We start from the raw sequence: 21,517 nt of genomic DNA on the forward strand, positions 1-21,517 counted from the left end.
TCTAATAAGGATCTTAAACTCAACATGTCTGAATCAAAACTCTTGACTTCCCTTCCCCTAAAGCTTGCTTTGCTACCAGGTTCTCTCATCAACCCTGTTTATCAAACCCAAAATCTAAGATGTCCTCTTGATTCCTCTCCTTAGTGTTCCAAATCCTATTCACCACCCAATTCTTTTAACTCTACCTCAGAAACAGAACTTTTGGTCTCTATATCCAGGCAATGTCCTTCCTAGTCCAAACTACCATTATCTCACCAGTATCTCTTCTAACAAGCCACCTCAAGATCCATTCTCCACAGTAATCCTTGTCTAGTCGTTATCAGATCATCTCATTCCATTGTCAAAACCCTTTAGTTGCCTCACACTGTACTTAGAATAACACTGGAACTCATTACCCAGGCCTACAAAGCTGACGTGGTCTGACTCCCGTTTTCTCCTCCAACTTTATTACTGCTCCTTGAATGTAGAAAAGCTGTTCTCTCACGAGGGACTTTTTTTTTTTAAGTTGCGGTATAACTGACGTACAACATTACATTAGTTTCAGGTGTACAACACAGTGATTCAATATTTGTACATACTGCAAGATGATCACCACAGTAAGTCTCCACACCACACATAGTTATAGAATTTTTTTTCTTGTGATGAGAACTTTTAAGATCTACTCTCTATGCAACTTTCAAATCCACAATACAGTATTATTAACTATAGTCACTGTACTGTACATTACATCCCCATGGCTTGTCTATTTTATAAATGAAAGTGTATACATTTTGACTCCCTCTAGTCATGAGGGACGTTGTATTAATCCTGCACTAATTCAGCTGGCATACCTTCTTCAGTTCTTAGCATGGCTCAAGCTTAAAATCACAACTGTCTCAGATTAAACATTACTTCTGGAAAGATGTCTTTCCTGACTATCTAATGAAACTCCCAGTTTTCCCTATGCGGGTGCCCTATTTTAATACTCTGCAGAACACTAGTGATATTTTCTTGTTTACTTTTTCATTTGTCTTCTATCTGTAACCTCTTACTAGAATGCACGTTCTGTAAGAGCACCAATGTATCTTCATCCTGTAAAGAAGTACCTGGCACATAAAAAGTGTTCAATAAATATTTGGGTTCAGTTTTTAAAATTCCAATCAATTCCATTGATATGTCTATTTTTGCACAAATGCCACACTGTTTTTATTACTATAGCTTCAGCAGATATTTTAACATCTAGTAGAGTAAGAACTACCCCACCACACACATTGTCTTTTTCAAAACTGTTTTTTCTAAGGTTGTTAAATATCTATTTTACATAAATTTTAGACTCAGCTTATCATGTTTCATGTTAAACCCTACTGGAATTTTTATTGGTATTGCTTTGAATCTATAAACATTAGTTTGAGGAAAATCGACTTCTATTTAATACTGAGGCTTTCCATTAAAAACGTGGTGTATTTCTTCACTTATTTAAACATTATTTTTGTACCCTTAATTTAGTTTTACAGTCTCCTTTTCATTAATTTTGAAGTTCTTCATGGGTAATTTACAGGTTTTTTAATAACTGTTGGGAATGTATGTTTTTCTACTATACTTGTTAATTTCCAGTGTATAAGACAGCTATTTTATCCATATCTTATTGAGGCCTTTTATATGATCTAATAATTTATAGTTGGCTTTTTTTGTTGTTTTTTTAAAAGAGATGATCAAATTATTTTCATAGGATGCTTCTTCAACTTTTGTAGATACCATATTGCACTGACTGAGATCTCCAGAAAAATGCTCACTAGCAATATTAATATCAGCATCCCTGTTTTGCTCCATGCTTTTATTGAACCACCATTAACTATGACGTTTGCTCTAAATTTTGGGCAAAAACTATCATATTAAACAGGTTTCCTATGTAGTGTTTCTAAAATGTAAAAAACAGCTCTTTAAGCAATATTTTTAAGAAATCAGCTTTACAATAAGGAAAAAATGAAAACTGCTGAGAGGTTTGGGGGAAATCTTTAATAACAACAATTCCTAACTGTTGAGCTTCCTTTATGAGACAGAGCACTTCACACTTTTGATACTTTATTCCTAACCATCACAGTACTTTTACAGACAGAATATTTTTCACTATTTTAGAAATGAGGAAATCCTGACTCAGAGATTCAAGCAATTTATCATAGGTCACAAAATCTAATAAGTAATTATGCAAGGATTTATATGCAACTATATCTAGCTCTAGAGCCCACACTCCTCCCACTTTATTCCATATTTAATATGAGATATTAGACCAAGCCTCTCAACACGCCCTAGCAGAAAGAGATAACAAATGTGTACTGGGTTTATGGGTTAATTAATAACCACACCCCCGAAAAATGTCTATCTCCATGTCAATTCAGAAGATTTCAAAGTAAAAAGTCACAGTCTCTATTTACTATAGAGACCCAGCTGTTTGTCACTAACAGTTATACATTTAAAATGAATGGCTTAAATTAAGGTAAAGAGGGCAAAGGCACAGATAACCAAGTTGAGTAGGTCTGTTAATGCAATGAATTACAGAACAGAGATTCAAAAATATCTAAAGAGCTAAAACGTTCAAAACAAGCATGAAAATTCCAAATGGTTAGAGGTAAAGACTAATCCTTAGGTTCAAAAAAATCAAATGCACATAAATGAGAATAAACAGAGTCCTTGTGAAAAAGATCTACTGGTTTAAACCAAAAGCTAACTGTGTACAGCATGGTTCCCAAGTATACGCAATACGATTTCAATATGCATGGATATCATTGTAACTGACCATAGCAAGAGATTAATAGCACCACTCTCCATATCTGGAAATACATATTTAGTTATAGAAATTACATTTAGTTTGGCCATAGCCTAGTAAGGATACAAGGCACTACCAGATATTTCTTTCATCAAGTCCAAGATGGAGAAAAATTCAAAGTTAATAAGGAACCCCGAGACTTTCCACGATTGGTGAGATAATTATTGGGGAACAGGAAGTCCATGAAACAATGCACTTCTTGTGGGTTCAACCTCATCAGAATAGAAACAGCCTCCAATTCAAAATAAATCATTATCACATCTTTTGTGTAATCCAAGAGTTTCTATCTGTACTTACTGCCACTCCTGTCTTATAGAGGAGGTAATGCACAGTCTGTGTAACGTCGGCAGCGTGCATCAAATTGTGGTAAGGGTTTTTGTGCTTGCTGTATCCTACTTCCAGGGCCTCCACAAATGAGACAAGTGCAGAAATGGGGATCTGAAAGAGAGCGGCAAGGTTAATTAGCTAGTGATTTAGCAGCTTTGAGTGACGATGCAAAAGTCTAAGGTACTCTAGCTGCCTCTTTCTGAAGGCGTAAGATATCATATGAGGACATTAGAACTTTTCTAAGTTAATAAAAGTCACTGAACAAAGTATTGGATAATCTGAAAATCTAACAGGACGTCCCTGGTCCACCCTGCAAATTGTTCTTTGTTCTCCAGTTCAGAGGCCCAGGGTAATGACACAGGATCATCTCAAGAACATTGAGGGCAAAAAGGTAGGTGCTCATTTATTTCTCAGGCAAAGGCTCAAGTCTTTATTTCCTGAGAAATAAATGAACACATACTATGCAGCATCTCATTTACTTGTGGGAAAACAGAAGTACACAAAGATCTTAAGCTATAAAATGATTGCAAACAAACACAAGCTGCCGCCTTCTGAAAACTGCACACTTTAGAAGGAGTGATGTGTACACTGGACAGGTGAGAAAAAAAACCCATAACACAAGTGATAGTCTGTTCTATAACAGAAGCAAGCTGTGTTCTTGTGTTTATTACTTGGCAACTTATTATTGGTGCCTTGCAATTCGGAAAAATACTTCCAGTTATCCTAGCCGCTTTCTGTCTCAAATATGTATAACACACACCTTCGTTTCCTATTTGGCAGAAAGTGAGCAAGTGCAGAATGCCTATACAAAATAAGGAGACTCGGAAAACATTCATTGTATAGTTTCCTGGATCAATTCCTTGGTTTGGGGTAAATTATCAATTACAAGACTGGGGGAAAAGGAGAGAGTGTATGTTCCAGGAGACTAGAAATCACATTCATAAGAAAAAATGAGGGAAATACTACTAGAGTGCTTCATGAGAACCCATACTATGTCTCCCTTGGGCCCATTGTTCCATATTTACTATCTGTGGATTTTTAAAATTTAAATATAGCCTTTTAGATGTGAGAGATTAATTCATTATCATTTTAAAAAATGAAGATCCAATGAACCTCGGTTCTTTGGGCTGTTCTTTGGAGATCTATGAGCCACTGAAATGCTACGCAAAGGTGTGTGCAGGTGCACGGGAACTTTCTTCTGAGGTCTTGAGGAGCCATCAGATCTTCAAGCAGGTTTCTGATGCAAAAGAAATTAAGGACCATGGCCATAACATGCTTATGGCTATGTAAGAAAGATATCCTGAAATGTGCAGTCCTTAGGAAAGTGGTAAGGAATCATGCTGCCCAGAGAACTCAATATGTCATACAGAAAAAGACCTGCATTTTACAGAGACTCGTCCACGTGATGAGAGAAATGTAATTGGCGTGATATGACAGACGCCAGCAGATGAGGCTCAAGTTCCCTGGAGAGCCGGACGCCACCTCCAGAGTCTGTGGAATTAGAAGGCCGAGGAGGTGGAACACTGGAATCGATTCATGCTCTTTACTTAAAGGTGAGGAATTAATTTGAAGCATGAATGGCTGGGAAATACCAATGATCTGTCACAGACGATAACTGAGAATATCTGTGTGAATTTGAGCCAAGTGGCCGAAAGAGAAGTTTTTGGAGACAACAGACGTGCACTCTGTCTCCATTCCTGTCTCCTTGCTGGTGGTGGTCATTAGCACACGAAGTCTCGCTGAAATGAGATCTGTGGGCAGAGCTGGCAGGGGAGCTCTGCTGGTTCAGGCTTCCAGCCATACTTCTAGGACGACTGGGATCTAAATGGGCAGCTCCAGCCTCTCCCCTGCTGATGAGCCCACCAGACAAGGGAGTAATGAAAAGTTCCCACCACAGAGGAGCTCAGGGCAGTGGCTGTCCAGATGATGCTTCCCAAGTCACCCCAGAGAGTTTTCAGTCTACATTAAAAGGGTCCTCTTGGTTTTAGCCCCCAAATCATGCAAGTATGGACAAATGTGTGCAGTTCTTTTTTTTTTAATTAGACACTGACCTTGAAACGGCTGATCAGATCATAGCGTGTGAGTAATTCATAGAAAATGAACTTCAGTGCATGATCCCCGCTCGCTTCATTGAGGGAAAAGACATCGAAGGACCACTTGTCCACATCCTACAGGAGAGGATGGAGAGAAATAATCCATTAGTTGGTAGCCACTTACACAGCTACTAATCTCCCTACTTTGGAGTTAGCCCACAGCACTCACCTGGGTATTCACAGCCTAAGACTCTAATACCCTTTCCACTCTCAAACTGTTTCCAATATGGCAGTCCTAAATAGCATTTACTGATAAAATATTCAATAGTTTTATTAGTAATAACAATAGCTATAAGTTATTGGGTACCTACCATTCTGATCAGTGATAAACATGTAATCTTTCCTGAAGACAACTCTAAGTGGTAGGTATGATCGGTCACATCTTACAGATGAGAAAACTGAGAAGTTACCTAATTTCCCTAAGACCCATGGCAAGCAAGTGCTAAGGACAAAACATGAACACATGTTCAACTGATGCCTAAACTCAGGCTCTTTCCATTAACCTTCTACTATCTCTGCCGAATTCCAAAATTTTAATTGATTTCACAATAACCTAGGCTGTTCCCTACTCTAAACTTCTCCCAAGCCCCATGATACTATCTACTGACTTCCTCTTAGTCTACCATTGAGAATGCTAACCCACTTAAAAGTGTTCAGAAACATGCATATAGATCACAAAATAATGTGTCACCTCAACAATCCAAACTGCTGAGCTGAAACCGAGGAGAGAGCCCTCATTTCACGGGATGGAAAAACGCTACCACTTCTGGAGTCACTAATCTGGGAACTGAGCCCTCAAATCTGTAAGTCACTTTACTGAAAAAGTAAAACTAAGAGCTAAGCTGAACACACTCCTCACACACTGCTCCTGAAGTTCAAAGCCTTATTTGTCCATAAATAGCGACTCCAAAACACTGTCTGATGTGTCTTTGACTTATAACTAGCTACTTGTGGGTGTTATGAACAAAGATGTGTTTAAGCAATAGTCATTTGGTTTCTCAGTGTACCAAGAGTCTCCCTTTCAGTGGTTAAGGAAAGTGTGCTGCCATGAGTGTGACAATAAGGACCCATATGAGACTACGTGTCAGATGGTCCCCTGGAAGAGACCTTGGCTCTCAGGAACTGCTGGATCCAGTGACTCCCACCTCAGCCCTCACTGCATTCCAACATCATCTATCCATCCCAATCCTGTCCCTCTCCAAATATCCCAACCATCAAGATCACCCCAAGACCATGAACAGTCTCTCTCATGGATGCCAGGGTATATAGGTGAAACCAAACATTTCCAAAAGGGTTTCAAATAGATTGTTTCAGTTCACACTTGGTGGTAACCTCACCTCAGCCTTCAATAATTTCTCCTCCATTATAATAACTAAAGAAATAGCTACAAGTATTAAGGACATTTTCTGTGCCAGGCACAGTGGGAAGTGTTGATAAACATTTGCAAACCCTCACAGCTCTAGAAACGGGTATCACTTTCACCAGTTTCACAGATGGCAACCTCAGAGAGATGAAGTGTCTAATGCCAACTGGTAGCAGAACCATGTAATAACCCCACTGACACCCCTTGGTGATACCATTACTGACAAATGACATTGTAAACTCAATGAATACATGCTGTGACCCAAGCCTCATGCCCTAAATACCCCAATAGGGCCTAGGCCATAGACAGTGGGGTCATTTAAGATTAATCCAACACCTAAAGCTTCATCTTGGCTACTGTAATTGGCATTGTCATGACAGCCACTGTCTAGCCAATAGTCCTAAAGAAAAGTCCACTGACAACTCAGTAGACAGGAAAACCCTTTGTCATATCTGACAATTTTTAATCCTCTTCACTGGAATGAATGAAAAAGAGAAAAGCTCTCTAACACTGGAAATCAAGAGATTATCATAGTAAAAAGTCAAGATTTATCTGAATATTAAGTCTTAGAGAAACAGAAGGATGAGTAATTACAGACAATGAGATAGACATTCACTCCAGCCCCTCATTTTTGAGAAGGCCTAGCTGTGATTCTCAAATTTCAGTGTTCTTTAGGACCACCTGGGGTACTCAGAAAAAAATGCCGATAATCTGGTGGAGGGCTCTGCAGAATCCTGGCTTGTGGCCTGGAATCTGCATTTTAACAAGCACCTTAAACCATTCTTCCTTTCTTAGCAAATTTGGCCCAAGCACCATTCCTGTGGAAACACTGCATGAATTTCCTATTAGTCTAAAGTGAAGAAAGCCTGAACCTCCTCATTTCCTCTTTAAACCTGGAGTCTGTCCAGAGTGTCTCTTCCTGAGTCACACAACACATGCCCTTCTAAAGAACAGCACAATTCTACATTTCCAATAACCCCACCTTAGAAGGTTAGAGATAAAACACCCCAAATTAGAAGTGAGTATTCATTGCATGGAAACAAATAAAAAGAACAAAACTGCAACATATTTAAAATTTAGGAATTGGTGGTGGTGAAGTATTCTCTTTACTTAAATGTTATTTTATGCCATGTTCTTACATTAATCACAAAGGTTAACATGACAGTAGCATGATGATTATTTTATTGACTTGTATTCTCTCAGGCTTTAGGGAAATTTTCTGTAATAGAAGAAAACGATAGTGATTCCATATAAATTGCTGGCACTGGAGTGAAAATAACCTTTTTCTAACAGGCACTACATAAAAAAAGAATCTACGTCATATCTCCAATTCACCTCCAATCCACTGAAAATAAAACTGGAGTCTAGGGATGCAGAAAAATATTACATTGTAAAAAGGTCTTGAACTGCTGCAGTAAACAGAACATACAACCAAGAGAAACGACAGCTTTAGCCTTCTGTACATATCAGCAATAGTGTGGAGAAGGATAGCAATTCAGAGAGTTAGTATTTACTTTTTGTCTGAATCATCAAGGTAACATTCCCCTCAGAAAGACAACATGTGTGCCTCTGAGAATTACTTTTCCCTAAGCATAAAACAACAATTCATGCACATCACAGGTTGTTCCACATTTCTTCAATTATTCTGCATAGAAAAGATGTTCTAATTTGGAAGAAATATTTTCATAAATTTCTTAGTACTGGTATAACCACCTGTATTTATGTTCGTGATAAAGGAAGAAATTAAGGATAAAAGATGCTTTTAGGGCTTCCCTGGTGGCTCAGTGGTTGAGAGTCCACCTGCCGATGCAGGGGACACGGGTTCGTGCCCCGGTCCAGGAAGACCCCACATGCTGCGGAGCAGCTAGGCCCGTGAGCAATGGCCACTGAGCCTGCGTGTCTGGAGCCTGTGCTCTGCAACGGGAGAGGCCACAGCAGTGAGAGGCCCGCGTACCGAAAAAAAAAAAAAAAAAGATGCTTTTAATGTTCCCAAGATTTTCATTGAATGTTTCCGGTTCAATTATGAAAATCAATGTAACTTCATAGTGGGTGTTATGAAACATCAAATCTCATGAAGTGATTTCACAGATTAAATGGGAAACATTGCTGTAAATTACACAATAATTTATTCAGCATTAGAGTGGGGGTTGAAGAAGAGGGAGAGAAAACATGTGTCTTCTTGCTGTTTCCTTCCTGAGCATCCTACCTGTCCTAGATCAGGGGTCTCCAACCCCCAGCCTCTGACTGGTACCAGTCTGCGTCTTGTTAGGAACCAGGCCGCACAGCAGGAGTTGAGCAGCAGGAAAGCGAGCGAAGCTTCATCTGCCGCTCCCCGTCGCTCCCCATCGCTCGCATTACCAGCCTCCCCACCCTACCCCCCGTCCGTGTAAAAATGTCTTCCATGAAACTGGTCCCTGGTGCCAAAAAGTTTGGGGACTGCTGTGCTAGATGACTTAAGAAGAAACATAAAATGGAGAACTGAGGATCTGAATATATAGGGTCTCCCAAATTCAGCTAGTGAATGTCTCCGAGTCAAGAGAAAGGGACTATGAAATATAAAAGCAAAATGACCCTCAAGGGCCCTCTCTTGACATTAAATTGATCAAGAAGCACTCCCACCTCTGATTCTGTGAAAAGGGAATTTAAATTATCTTCTGAAAATTTCATCAGGAATGCACTTTTCAGGTTTCAGAGAAAGACTAAAATAGCTTTAAGAAGAGTTGGAATGCTGGGATGCCCCTGAGCAAGTTGACACAACTCCCTGTGTAGGCACCAGGCAATGTCAACCAGTTCTGTGGTCCTGAACCTTAGCACGGCCCCTCCTTCAAATCCAGAAGTCAAATCAGCTTCAGCACAGCTGGGATATCCTTAGACCAATGGGTCTGAATGAACACACTTCTACAGGAATACATCTACTTGGGGGCTCTCAGAGCTACTCTATACAATTCCAAGAGCTTGTCTGATTGGGAGTCATCTTGCAGTATTTAGCCCCTTTAAACTCAAGCATCTGTGTGACTTCCCATGGAACTTCTGGGCTCAGTGAGGGGCTTGGGAAAACAGTAGGATATATGAAGAGGACAAGGTCTCTGGAGGACATACTTTCATACAGTAATATGTTACTGAGAGCTTAGCTCACTATGTGCCTGGAACTCTGGTATCAAACCTCAGTTCTGTCTCTGTGTCTTTTTTTTTTTTAGTCTCACTGAGTCTTAGTTTCTTCATCTATAAAATGGATATAGAGCAGGTAAGCAGATAATGGTAGAATTATAATCACCAAAGATCCTCTTAATGTTGAATATTTATAACCAGTACAAATTTTATCTCCTACGGCCAAAGTCAGACTGACTCTCATAACGCCAGATCGCTATACAGATCACTAAACCACTCCAAGAGAGCAGAAAGAAATGAAACCAAACAGAGTTCAATTTTTTAAAAATTTGGCAGTACAAAGGCTGAAAAGATAGTGATACTGTTAGAACGAATAGCAAAAAGATAATGAAGGAAAAAAGTCAGGAATGACTAGGAAAACTGTAAATAGAATTGTAAACGAAAATTTCTTATTTTCTAACAAGAAATTTAACTGTACTTTTTATAAGGTACCTTGAACATTGTAAGACCTTTTCCTTGGTATTACCTTTAATGCTTCAATAACAGCTGGTGGGTAGCTCAGTCCAACCATGTTTGATGTTCGTCTATACATTCTGGCAAAGTCAGAAGGGAAAAATGCAATATTATGTCTTACAAAGAAGAATTAGCAGGCCACAGACTTATACCAGTATTGACAATTAACAAGAAGTCATGTCATCTGATGGACCCACGGAACCTAAAATTTCTTTTATAACCTTTTTCATAGTCATTCAAGTGGCCTATGAAATGAAATGAAAGCAATCCCAAACATGTACAGCATTGGAAATAAAAAAAATTAAGTCTATGTGCCCCAAATTGGAAATTAAATTATTAAAATGGGTCTCCTGTTCTGCTGGAAGTGAATTACAGTATAGCACAGACAGTATGTAGTGTAGTACTTTAACCTGAAAAAGAACTCCTATGGGCAACCTATTTAGAAGAGCTTGTTCTTTAGAACTGTCAAAAACTAGAGAGAACTTCGAGCTGACCATGGCATTTCTAAAATGTGTAATTGTGTGATAAGGGTTGTAGGAAGAATAAATCGATTTCTGGAATCCATTTCTGGGGAAGGGGGGCAATTTAATTTCAGAGAGCAAAGTGACTTACAAAATTGGAAAGTGTCATGGGGAACTCAAACACCTTGAATGAACTCTTCCCTTGCTCAATACCCTCAACAAAGCATCTCTGACTTGTTCCAAATGTAGGCATCATCCACATGTGTCAAATGACGACGGATGAGACATCCTTCTTTAAACATTAGAGACTCAACTCAAACTAAATCTTCTCTAGTTAACATTAACAAAAAGAATTCAAAGCAAAGGCAAAAGCTTGTCCTAACGATGCTGCGGAGATATGTTTTTGCCATCTCTCATTCAAGACTGTCTGTTTCCACCCAGAATTTTCAGCATTTATAAAGATACCAAAACTACATCAAAGCAAAGCCTTTGGTTGTTAGAAACTGGTGTCCCTTTTGCTGCTTTGGTCACTGAATGACAGCCATCTTTACCTCTCCACAAATATCCCAGCTTGCACTGCGTGGACGATGCTCTTGAACCGCGGCTTCTCCTCGCTCCTTCTGAGTATCATCCCCATCTGCCGTGTAAAGGTGGAGGCCAGCCAGTCTCGGACCTCAGAAGGCACCGCATCTGACTGAATGTCACTGAGCTCATCCTCCGTATCCAGGAGTCTCCTGAACCCAAGAAACAGAACCAGGACACAGATTAAATCTGAATTTAGAGCTCTCCGTTCAAAGCAGCTGTTCCTACTCTCCACCCTACCTGCATACACAGGTGCAAAGAAACCAAAATAAATTGGCCACAAAAAAATCCAGCACCTTTTAGACAAGGCTTGTGAAAGCCCACCCTTTGTTTGTTTCAGGCTGGACAAAGGAACAAAGGAATCAGAGAAAGTCAAAGATACTTTATCTCAGGCTTCGTAGGTCTGAGACACATTGCACTCAGGAGCACCCAGTATCTTTATTCCTAGATGATTTGTGGAATTTGAATGGAATCTAAACCTTCCATTTTAAAATGCATTCACCAGGAGGTTTATTTCATAGATGGCCATGTGGCATTATTTTGTCTTAAAAATAATGGCACTTAAAAACTATAGACAACAATACTGTATTATAAACTTCACACTTGCTAAGAGCCTAGATCTTAATAGTTCCCATCACAAAAAATAATAATTAGGTGTTAGTTAACGCTACAGTAGTAATCATATTGTAATATATAAATATATCAAGTCAACACACTGTACACCTTAAACTTATACAGTGTTACATGTCAATTACATCTCAATAAAAATAAATTTTAAAAAAGAAAAAGAAAGATTTTGCAAAGTATTATCCAAATCACATCAACCCAGTCCTCTGAAGTAATGAACCCAAATAATATCAATTGCTATTCTCTCTAGTTTGTTAGGACATCACAGAAACTTAAATGTCTAAATTTAAGCAAAATTTCCAAAACAATGCAGTTCTTTATTTGAGCACAGTGATTTAAGTCATCTGTCAGGTGTGCTCAGCAGATTTTTCAAATGTGTTCATAGGTCAGGCTAGAACAGATGTAGTAATAAATTACAATAAAACTTTGAATATTGTATTTTATACTTATACTAAGCACTACTAAAAATAAGCAGTAAAAACAGGTGTCAATGGAAAATTTTGTTTTGTTTTTTTTCTCTTTAGACCCATCAATTGAGAGGTAGGGGAGAAAAATGTAACATCTGGGAAAAAACTACGGTATCAAATTTCCTTAAATTAGGAAACAAGCATATCACCGAAAACCAAACCACACGATTCTTAGATTACTGGGAAATCCTTTTGGATTGGAATTTGGCATAGCAAAGTAATACAACACAAATACTAACAGAGAAGCTTGTCTGAAGTAGAAAAAAGAAGAAAAGTCTTTCATGTTTACCATTTCCACATTTTTCTAAAGAAAAGCAATTTTGTTACTTTCTTTTTTTTCTCACTGCTGTGGCCTCTCCCGTTGCGGAGCACAGGCTCCGAACGCGCAGGCTCAGCGGCCATGGCTCATGGGCCCAGCCGCTCCGCGGCATGTGGGATCTTCCCAGACCGGGGCACGAACCCACGTCCCCTGCATCGGCAGGCGGACTCTCAACCACTGCGCCACCAGGGAAGCCCAATTTTGTTACTTTCAAATTCATTTTACAATAGTAACCGGAAGTGCTTTAGTATTTACGGATAATTCAAGTGGAGAGGGTCTGCTAAGTAAATCAATAACAAACCTAAGGATTCAGGGAGGAATACTGGGTGTTTAAGAGAACAAATGCTTCTCCATCCCTTCAGGAGCTTCCATTTACAGATAGATAACGTGAATTAAAACATGAACATAATTTTTAGGCTGAGATGAATAATATTCAATAATTCCAGTTGAACTTTACATTTGATTAAAAATCTGGTAAGATTTTTTAAAATCACTTTTTTTCCTCTTACATTTTCTTACTTCACTGTCATAATGGGCATGTGAGAGGTAAGCTCTATTAGCTCCTTTTTATAAATGAGCATGTACGGAGGATATGTGATATTCAAATCTACCCCATTTGTTTGTGAAAACTAAAGCTCCAAGACCAATCATTTGAATGCTACCTCCTACATGCCATGGTGGACATTTCAGAAAAGCCATATAACAGAAAATTTATATTACCACATCAACTTGTCATTTTAGCTTACCTGGTTTCATCAATGTATACGGATTCAAGCACTGTGGCTGCATATTCCAAATTCTTCTTAAGATCTACCACTGAAGCCTCCCCTCTTTCTAATTGTTTGACCAAAGACCGTAACCTGGGGGGAAAAGACATGATTCAATTAGAATAGAGGAAAAACAATTAGAGGAAGCCAAAGATAATCCTACAATTAGAGGGACACAGTTTACAGCCATTAAATATTTTTATTTATCCCAATATATCTGAAAGGAAAATATAAATCTAATGATGGAACTGACCAGTATTTCTCAAAGAAGCAAGTTATAAAATAAATACACACATTTTCCCACTCTAAATCAAGAACAAAAATATTCTCATCTACCAGCACTGCCCCCAACACTTTCTAACTACATTTTATCTTGCTAAGAGTTTCCTAAATTATCAGTGATTTTGCTTCTCTTCTGATTTTCGTATTTTTTGGTCCTAACTGTATGTAGTAAAGCATGACCAGCAACAACATCACCAAACACTGCTTGAGATCCTGCTACGTTGCAGGTACTTTGTTCAGCTGTGACCATAGAGAATAGCAGTCCCATGGCCCACACATGTTCCAAGACAGATGAGGAGACTTAGACCACCAAAATAACCACAGAGGGCTCCATAAGGAATACATGAAGGCAAACTTTTACTGGACAGGAAGAATTCCTCTAGGAGCAGATAAATACCCTAGTTTTGTTTTTTGTTTTTTTTAAGGAGGATGGATGACAAACCAAGGTACTGAGGACAAGACCTTTCCCACTGCTAGTCAAGAGTTCCAGACAGTAAAAGAGAAACAATAAAACATGCTCTCCTCTTATGTATATGAACACTATCCCCACAGAGAAGGACTCAGTACATATGAGAGCAATAAAATGCCAACAGATTATCAAAGACCAGCAACTGGGAACACTGTAAATACCACAGAGATATGGAGATTGGACAACTCTTCAGGCTCTTTGACAGCCAGCAAAGAACAGAAACTTTGACGACAACCTTCGGTTTGAATTGTACATCACATAGTATTAGCTCTGCAATCCCAGGCAATAGCTGAATGTCAGCTATAAAGTGAAGACGCAACCACCAAATTTCCTAGGTTGATATAAAGATTCAATCAAATTGATATTGATGTAGTCACATCAACCATGTGACCTACGATTGGTAATTTTTTTCAGCTTTACTGAATATAATTGATATATAACATTGTGTCCTTATACAACATGATGATTTGATACACATATATGTTGCAAAATGACTACCACATAAGGCTAGTTAATACAGCCAAAACCTCATAAATTTAATTTCTTTTCCTGGTGAGAACATTTAGGATTTACTATTCTAGCAACTTTCGTATACAATACTTAAAACCAGTACTTGCTAACTATAACCACCAGGTTGTACATTAGATCCCCAGAATTCATTTATCTTACAACTGTAAGTCTGTACTCTGAACAACTTCCCCCATTTCCCCGTTGTTTTTTTAAAAGGCATTTGTTATCATTATTGCCATTGTTGTTATTCAGTGACCTTGGTCATCAGAGGTAACCAGAGAGAAACATGCTATCAGGATACTTAAGATTATTATCAAGTCTCCATTTCCCAAGGGTGCTCCCACTTTCCTGACTTCAAAATATCCTCAGATTTGCATTTATAAGAGAGCACAGTCAACATCTCTGCAAGGCATAAACTATTCCCCTCCAGGTCTACATGAAAATGATCAACAATAAGGAAAGAGGAAAAACTCAGGATCACCCTTAAAAAGTAGGCAAGAGGGTTAGCCATACAAAATAAATTCCCAGGAATTTCAGTGACGTAAAATACAGAGGAAATTAGACTGAGGGTAGTGGCTACCTGACTTGTGAACCTCCAACATGCAAAAGGGAAATATGCAAAGGAAATCAGCAGAGGCATCTGCAGGCTTGGAGGTGAGGGTTAGCCTGTGGATCCCATTAGCAGCACTAGGAAGTGTTCTGGTTTCAAAGGCAGTGCGAGACAGGGAGTTGGCATGGAAGGGTTTATCAAGTCCCTCACACACAGTGGACAGCCAGCCTGCCAAACAATGGGGAGACTGCAGAAGCAAGCCCTGAGAGTTGTTCCAAATAAGAAATGGAAGCTCTTTAGCAAAACACATTCCTGGCTAAGTCTGCCTCCAATTCTGACTCTCACTTCCAGAAGCCCAACTACCCCCAGCCTGTTTTGACTCTCCACTGGCAAGGAAAAATGAGGGTAAGTTTAAACTTCCTAAAAATGTTCTCCCTTGATTTGGGGCTTAAAGATTCTACCAGGAATTGACATGAATCCCTAATAGGACCCATCTCAGCTCTCAAAACCTGAGAGGAGAAGACAAAACATAAAAAATGATGACGGAAACTACAAGACTAACAGAAGTAAGAACCAGATGATTCTATCTTCCTACAAAAGGGAAATAAGAAATAAACAAACAGAAGCAGCTTTAATCAAATAAGTTTTCCTAGACTGAAGAAAAACCTTTATAAGCAGATGAAAAGGGATCAAATAAACCAGAAAAAGAAATCCAACATATGCAGTTGTAATTTTTTATCTCCAAGAATTTTTAAAAAAGGCGAAAACTGTTGAGAAAAAAATATATTATGTACAAAGTAACAAAAATTCAAGCTGGCCATAAGACTTCAACCATGCCAAATATCAAAAAGCAATTTAATAACAACACCAATTTTTGACAATAATATGGTATAATTCAAGATATCTATATCTACCTATGTATACTAGGACTGCCATGTATATGTGAAGCCAACAAATACATTCTCAGTTGTGGACAAGCTCAAAATTTCATCATTAATATGCTTTTCCAGAAAATAAAAACAAAAACAAAAAAACTTTAAGGCCAACTGTGGGACAGTGATCTTTCAAGGAGGATAGATTCATGAATCTCCAATTAAAGTGACTCATGACCAGAGGAGCTTCAAGATGGCAGAAGAGTAAAAGGCGGAGATCACCTTCCTCCCCACAAATACATCAGAAATACATCTACATGTGGAACAGCTCCTACAGAACACCTACTGAACGCTGGCAGAAGACCTCAGACCTCCCAAAAGGCAAGAAACTCCCCACGTACCTGGGTACGGCAAAAGAAAAAAGAATAAACAGAGACCAAAGAATAGGGACGGGACCTGCACCAGTGGGAGGGAGTCGTGAAGGAGGAAAGGTTTGCACACACTAGGAAGGCCCTTCGTGGGCGGAGACTGCGGGTGGCGGAGGGGGGAAGCTTCGGAGCCGCGCCGCAGAGGAGAGCTCAGCCACAGGGGTGCAGAGGGGAAAGCGGAGAGATTCCCACACAGAGGATCAGGGCCGACCAGCACTCACCAGCCTGAGAGGCTTGTCTGCTCACCCGCCGGGGCGGGCGGGGCTGGGAGCTGAGGCTCGGGCTCCGGTCGGCAGGGAGAGGACTGGGGTTGGCTGTGTGAACATAGCCTGAAGGGGCTAGTGCGCCACGGCTGGCCGGGAGGGATTCCGGGGAAAAGTCTGGAGCTGCCAAAGAGGCAAGAGACTTTTTCTTTCCTCTTTGTTTCCTGGTGTGCGAGGAGAGAGGGATTAAGAGCACTGCTTAAAGGAGCTCCAGAGACGGGCGCAAGCCGCGGCTACCAGCGCGGATCCCAGAGACGGGCGTGAGATGCTAAGGCTGCTCCTGCCGCCACCAAGAAGCCTGTGTGCGAGCACAGGTCACTCTCCACACCTCCCTTCCGGGGAGCCTGTGCGGCCCGCCACGGCCAGGGTCCCGTGATCCAGGGAGAGCTTCCCCGGGAGAACGCACAACGCGCCTCAAGCTGATGCAACGTCACGCCGGCCTCTGCCGCGCAGGCTCGCCCCGCACCCATACCCCTCCCTTCCCCCCGGCCTGAGTGAGCCAGAGCCCCCAAGTCAGCGGCTCCTTTAACCCCGTCCTGTCTGAGCGAAGAACAGACGCCCTCAGGCGACCTACACGCAGAAATAGGGCCAAATCCAAAGCTGAACCCCGGGAGCTGTGCAAACAAAGAAGAGAAAGGGAAACCTCTCCCAGCAGCCTCAGGAGCAGCGGATTAAATCTCCACAGTCAACTTGATGTACCCTGCATCTCTGGAATACCTGAATAGACAATGAATCATCCCAAATTGAGGAGGTGGACTTTGGGAGCAACAATATATATATATATTTCCCTACTTCTCTTTTTGTGAGTGTGTATGTGTATGCTTCTGTGTGTGATTTTGTCTGTATAGCTTTGCTTTTACCATTTGTCCTAGGGTTCTGTCTGTCCATTTTTTTTTTTACTTAAAAAATTTTTTTTCTTAATAATTATTTTTTATTTTAATAACTTTATTTTACTTTATTTTATTTTACCTTCTTCTTTCCTTCCTTCCTTCCTTCCTCTTTCTCTCTCTCTCTCTCTTTCTTTCTTTCTTTTCTTTCTTCTCTCCCTTTCATTCTGAGCCATATGGAGGACACGTTCTTAGTGCTCCAGCCAGGCATCAGGGCTGTGGCACTGAGGTGGGAGAGCCAAGTTCAGGATACTGGTCCACAAGAGACCTCCCAGCTCCACGTAATATCAAACGGTGAAAATCTCCCAGAGATCTCCATCTCAACGCCAAGACCCAGCTCCACTCAATGACCAGCAAGCTATAGTGCAGGACACCCTGTGCCAAACAACTAGCAAGACAGGAACACAACCCCATCCATGAGCACAGAGGCTGCGTAAAATCATAATAAGGCCACAGACACTGAAAAAACACCACCAGACGTAGACCTGCCCACCAGAAAGACAAGACCCAGCCTCAACCACCAGAACACAGGCACTAGTCCCCTCCACCAGTAAGCCTACACAACCCACTGAACCAACCTTGGCCACTGGGGACAGACACCAAAAACAACGGGAACTACGAACCTGCAGCCTGCAAAAAGGAGACCCCAAACACAGTAAGATAAGCAAAATGAGAAGACAGAAAAACACACAGCAGATGAAGGAGCAAGATAAAAACCCACCAGACCTAACAAATGAAGAGGAAATAGGCAGTCTACCTGAAAAAGAATTCAGAATAATGATAATAAAGATGATCCAAAATCTTGGAAATAGAGTAGACAAAATGCAAGAAACATTTAACAAGGACCTAGAAGAACTAAAGATGAAACAAACAACGATGAAGAACACAATAAATGAAATTAAAAATACTCTAGATGGGATCAATAGCAGAATAACTGAGGTAGAAGAACGGATAAGTGACCTGGAAGATAAAATAGTGGAAATAACTACTGCAGAGCAGAATAAAGAAAAAAGAATGAAAAGAATTGAGAACAGTCTCAGAGACCTCTGGGACAACATCATTGTTGGTGACAACATCACCAACAACATCACCAACATTCGAATTATAGGGGTCCCAGAAGAAGAACAGAAAAAGAAAGGGACTGAGAAAATATTTGAAGAGATTGTAGTTGAAAACTTCCCTAATATGGGAAAGGAAATAGGTAATCAAGTCCAGGAAGCACAGAGAGTCCCATACAGGATAAAACCAAGGAGAAACACACCGAGACACATATTAATCAAACTATCAAAAATTAAATACAAAGGAAAGAATTAAAAGCAGCAAGGGAAAAACAACAAATAATGTACAAGGGAATCCACATAAGGTTAACAGCTCATCTTTCAGCAGAAACTCTGCAAGCAAGAAGGGAGTGGCAGGACATATTTAAAGTGATGAAAGAGAAAAACCTACAACCAAGAATACTCCACACAGCAAGGGTCTCATTCACATTCGACAGAGAAATTAAAACCTTTACAGACAAGCAAAAGTTAAGAGAATTCAGCACCACCAAACCAGCTTTACAACAAATGCTAAAGGAACTTCTCTAAGCAGGAAACATGAGAGAAGGAAAAGACCTACAATAATAAAGCCAAAACAATTAAGAAAACGGTAATAGGAACATACATATTGATAACCTTAAACATAAATGGATTAAATGCTCCAACCAAAAGACATAGACTGGCTGAATGGATACAAAAACAAGACCCATATATATGCTGTCTACAAGAGACCCACTTCAGACACAGGGACACATAGAGACTGAAACTGAGGGGATGGAATAAGATATTCCATGCAAATGGAAATCAAAAGAAAGCTGGAGTAGCAATTCTCATAACAGATAAAATAGACTTTGAAACAAAGACTATTATAAGAGACAAATAAGGACACTACATAATGATCAAGGGATCAATCCAAAAAGAAGATATAACAACTGTAAATATTTATGCACCCAACATAGGAGCACCTCAATATATAAGGCAAATACTAACAGCCATAAAAGGGGAAATCGACAGTAACACAATCATAGTAGGGGACTGTAATGCCCCACTTTCACCAATGGACAGATCATCCAACATGAAAATAAATAAGGAAACACAAGCTTTAAATGATACATTAAACAAGATGGACTTAATTGATATTTATAGGACATTCCATCCAAAAACAACAGAATACACATTCTTCTCAAGTGCTCATGGAACATTCTCCAGGATAGATCATATCTTGGGTCACAAATCAAGCCTTAGTAAATTTAAGAAAATTGAAATCGTATCAAGGATCTTTTCTGACCACAATGCTATGAGACTAGATATCAGTTACAGAAAAAAATCTGTAAGAAATACAAACACATGGAGGCTAAACAACACACTACTTAATAACCAAGAGATCACTGAAGAAATCAAAGAGGAAATCAAAAAATACCTACAACAAATGACAATGAAAACACAATGACCCAAAACCTATGGAATGCAGCAAAAGCAGTTCTAAAAGGGAAGTTTATAGCTATACAAGCCTACCTTAAGAAACAAGAAACATCTCAAATAAATAACCTAACCTTACACCTAAAGCAATTAGAGAAAGAAGAACACAAAAAACCCAAAGTTAGCAGAAGGAAAGAAATCATAAAGATCAGATCAGAAATAAGTGAAAAAGAAATGAAGGGAACAATAGCAAAGATTAATAAAACTAAAAGCTGGTTCTTTGAGAACATAAACAAAATTGATAAACCATTAGCCAGACTTATCAAGAAAAAAAGGGAGAAGACTCAAATCAATAGAATTAGAAATGAAAAAGGAGAAGTAACAACTGACACTGCAGAAATACAAAAGATCATGAGAGATTACTCCAAGCAACTCTATGCCAATAAAATGGACAACCTGGAAGAAATGGACAAATTCTTAGAAATGCACAACCTTCTGACACTGAACCAGGAAAAAATAGAAAATATGAACAGACCAATCACAAGCACTGAAATTGAAACTGTGATTAAAAATCTTCCAACAAACAAAAGCCCAGGACCAGATGGCTTCACAGGCGAATTCTATCAAACATTTAGAGAAGAGCTAAAACCTATCCTTCTCAAACTCTTCCAAAATATACCAGAGGGAGGAACACTCCCATACTCATTCTATGAGGCCACCATCACCCTGAAACCAAAACCAGACAAAGATGTCACAAAGAAAGAAAACTACAGGCCAATATCACTGATGAACATAGATGCAAAAATCCTCAACAAAATACTAGCAAACAGAATCCAACAGCACATTAAAAGGATCATACACTATGATCAAGTGGGGTTTATCCCAGGAATGCAAGTATTCTTCAATATATGTAAATCAATCAACGTGATACACCATATTAACAAACTGAAGGAGAAAAAACATATGATCATCTCAATAGATGCAGAAAAAGCTTTTGATAAAATTCAACACCCATTTATGATAAAAACCCTCCAGAAAGTAGGCATAGAGTGAAATTTCCTCAACATAATAAAGGCCATTATGACAAACCCACAGCCAACATCGTCCTCAATGGTGAAAAACTGAAACCATTTCCACTAAGATCAGGAACAAGACAAGGTTGCCCACTCTCACCACTCTTATTCAACATAGTTTTGGAAATTTTAGACACAGCAATCAGAGAAGAGAAAGAAATAAAAGGAATCCAAATTGGAAAAGAAGAAGTAAAGCTGTTACTGTTTGTAGATGACATGATACTATACATAGAGAATCCTAAAGATGCTACCAGAAAACTACAAGAGCTAATCAATGAATTTGGTAAAGTAGCAGGA

The 21,517-nt window shown here is 39.5% G+C and overlaps 1 protein-coding gene across 10 annotated transcripts in view; it reads right to left on the bottom strand.

Annotated features, from left to right (window-relative positions):
- The window catches only part of PDE1C (phosphodiesterase 1C), a 547,523-nt gene that overhangs the window by 99,064 nt on the left and 426,942 nt on the right, over nucleotides 1-21,517 (bottom strand). For all 10 annotated transcript variants that reach the window (XM_067746678.1, XM_067746679.1, XM_067746672.1 and 7 more), the window contains 5 exons: nucleotides 13,410-13,523; nucleotides 11,220-11,402; nucleotides 10,221-10,287; nucleotides 5,182-5,298; nucleotides 3,101-3,241 (listed from right to left, as the gene is read on the bottom strand). In XM_067746678.1, coding sequence (XP_067602779.1) covers nucleotides 3,101-3,241; nucleotides 5,182-5,298; nucleotides 10,221-10,287; nucleotides 11,220-11,402; nucleotides 13,410-13,523 — 622 coding nt within the window. The remainder of the gene's footprint in view (nucleotides 1-3,100; nucleotides 3,242-5,181; nucleotides 5,299-10,220; nucleotides 10,288-11,219; nucleotides 11,403-13,409; nucleotides 13,524-21,517) is intronic.

Source organism: Pseudorca crassidens, chromosome 8 (genome assembly GCF_039906515.1).
Source record: "Pseudorca crassidens isolate mPseCra1 chromosome 8, mPseCra1.hap1, whole genome shotgun sequence".
In the NCBI taxonomy this organism is placed as follows: Eukaryota; Metazoa; Chordata; class Mammalia; order Artiodactyla; family Delphinidae; genus Pseudorca; species Pseudorca crassidens.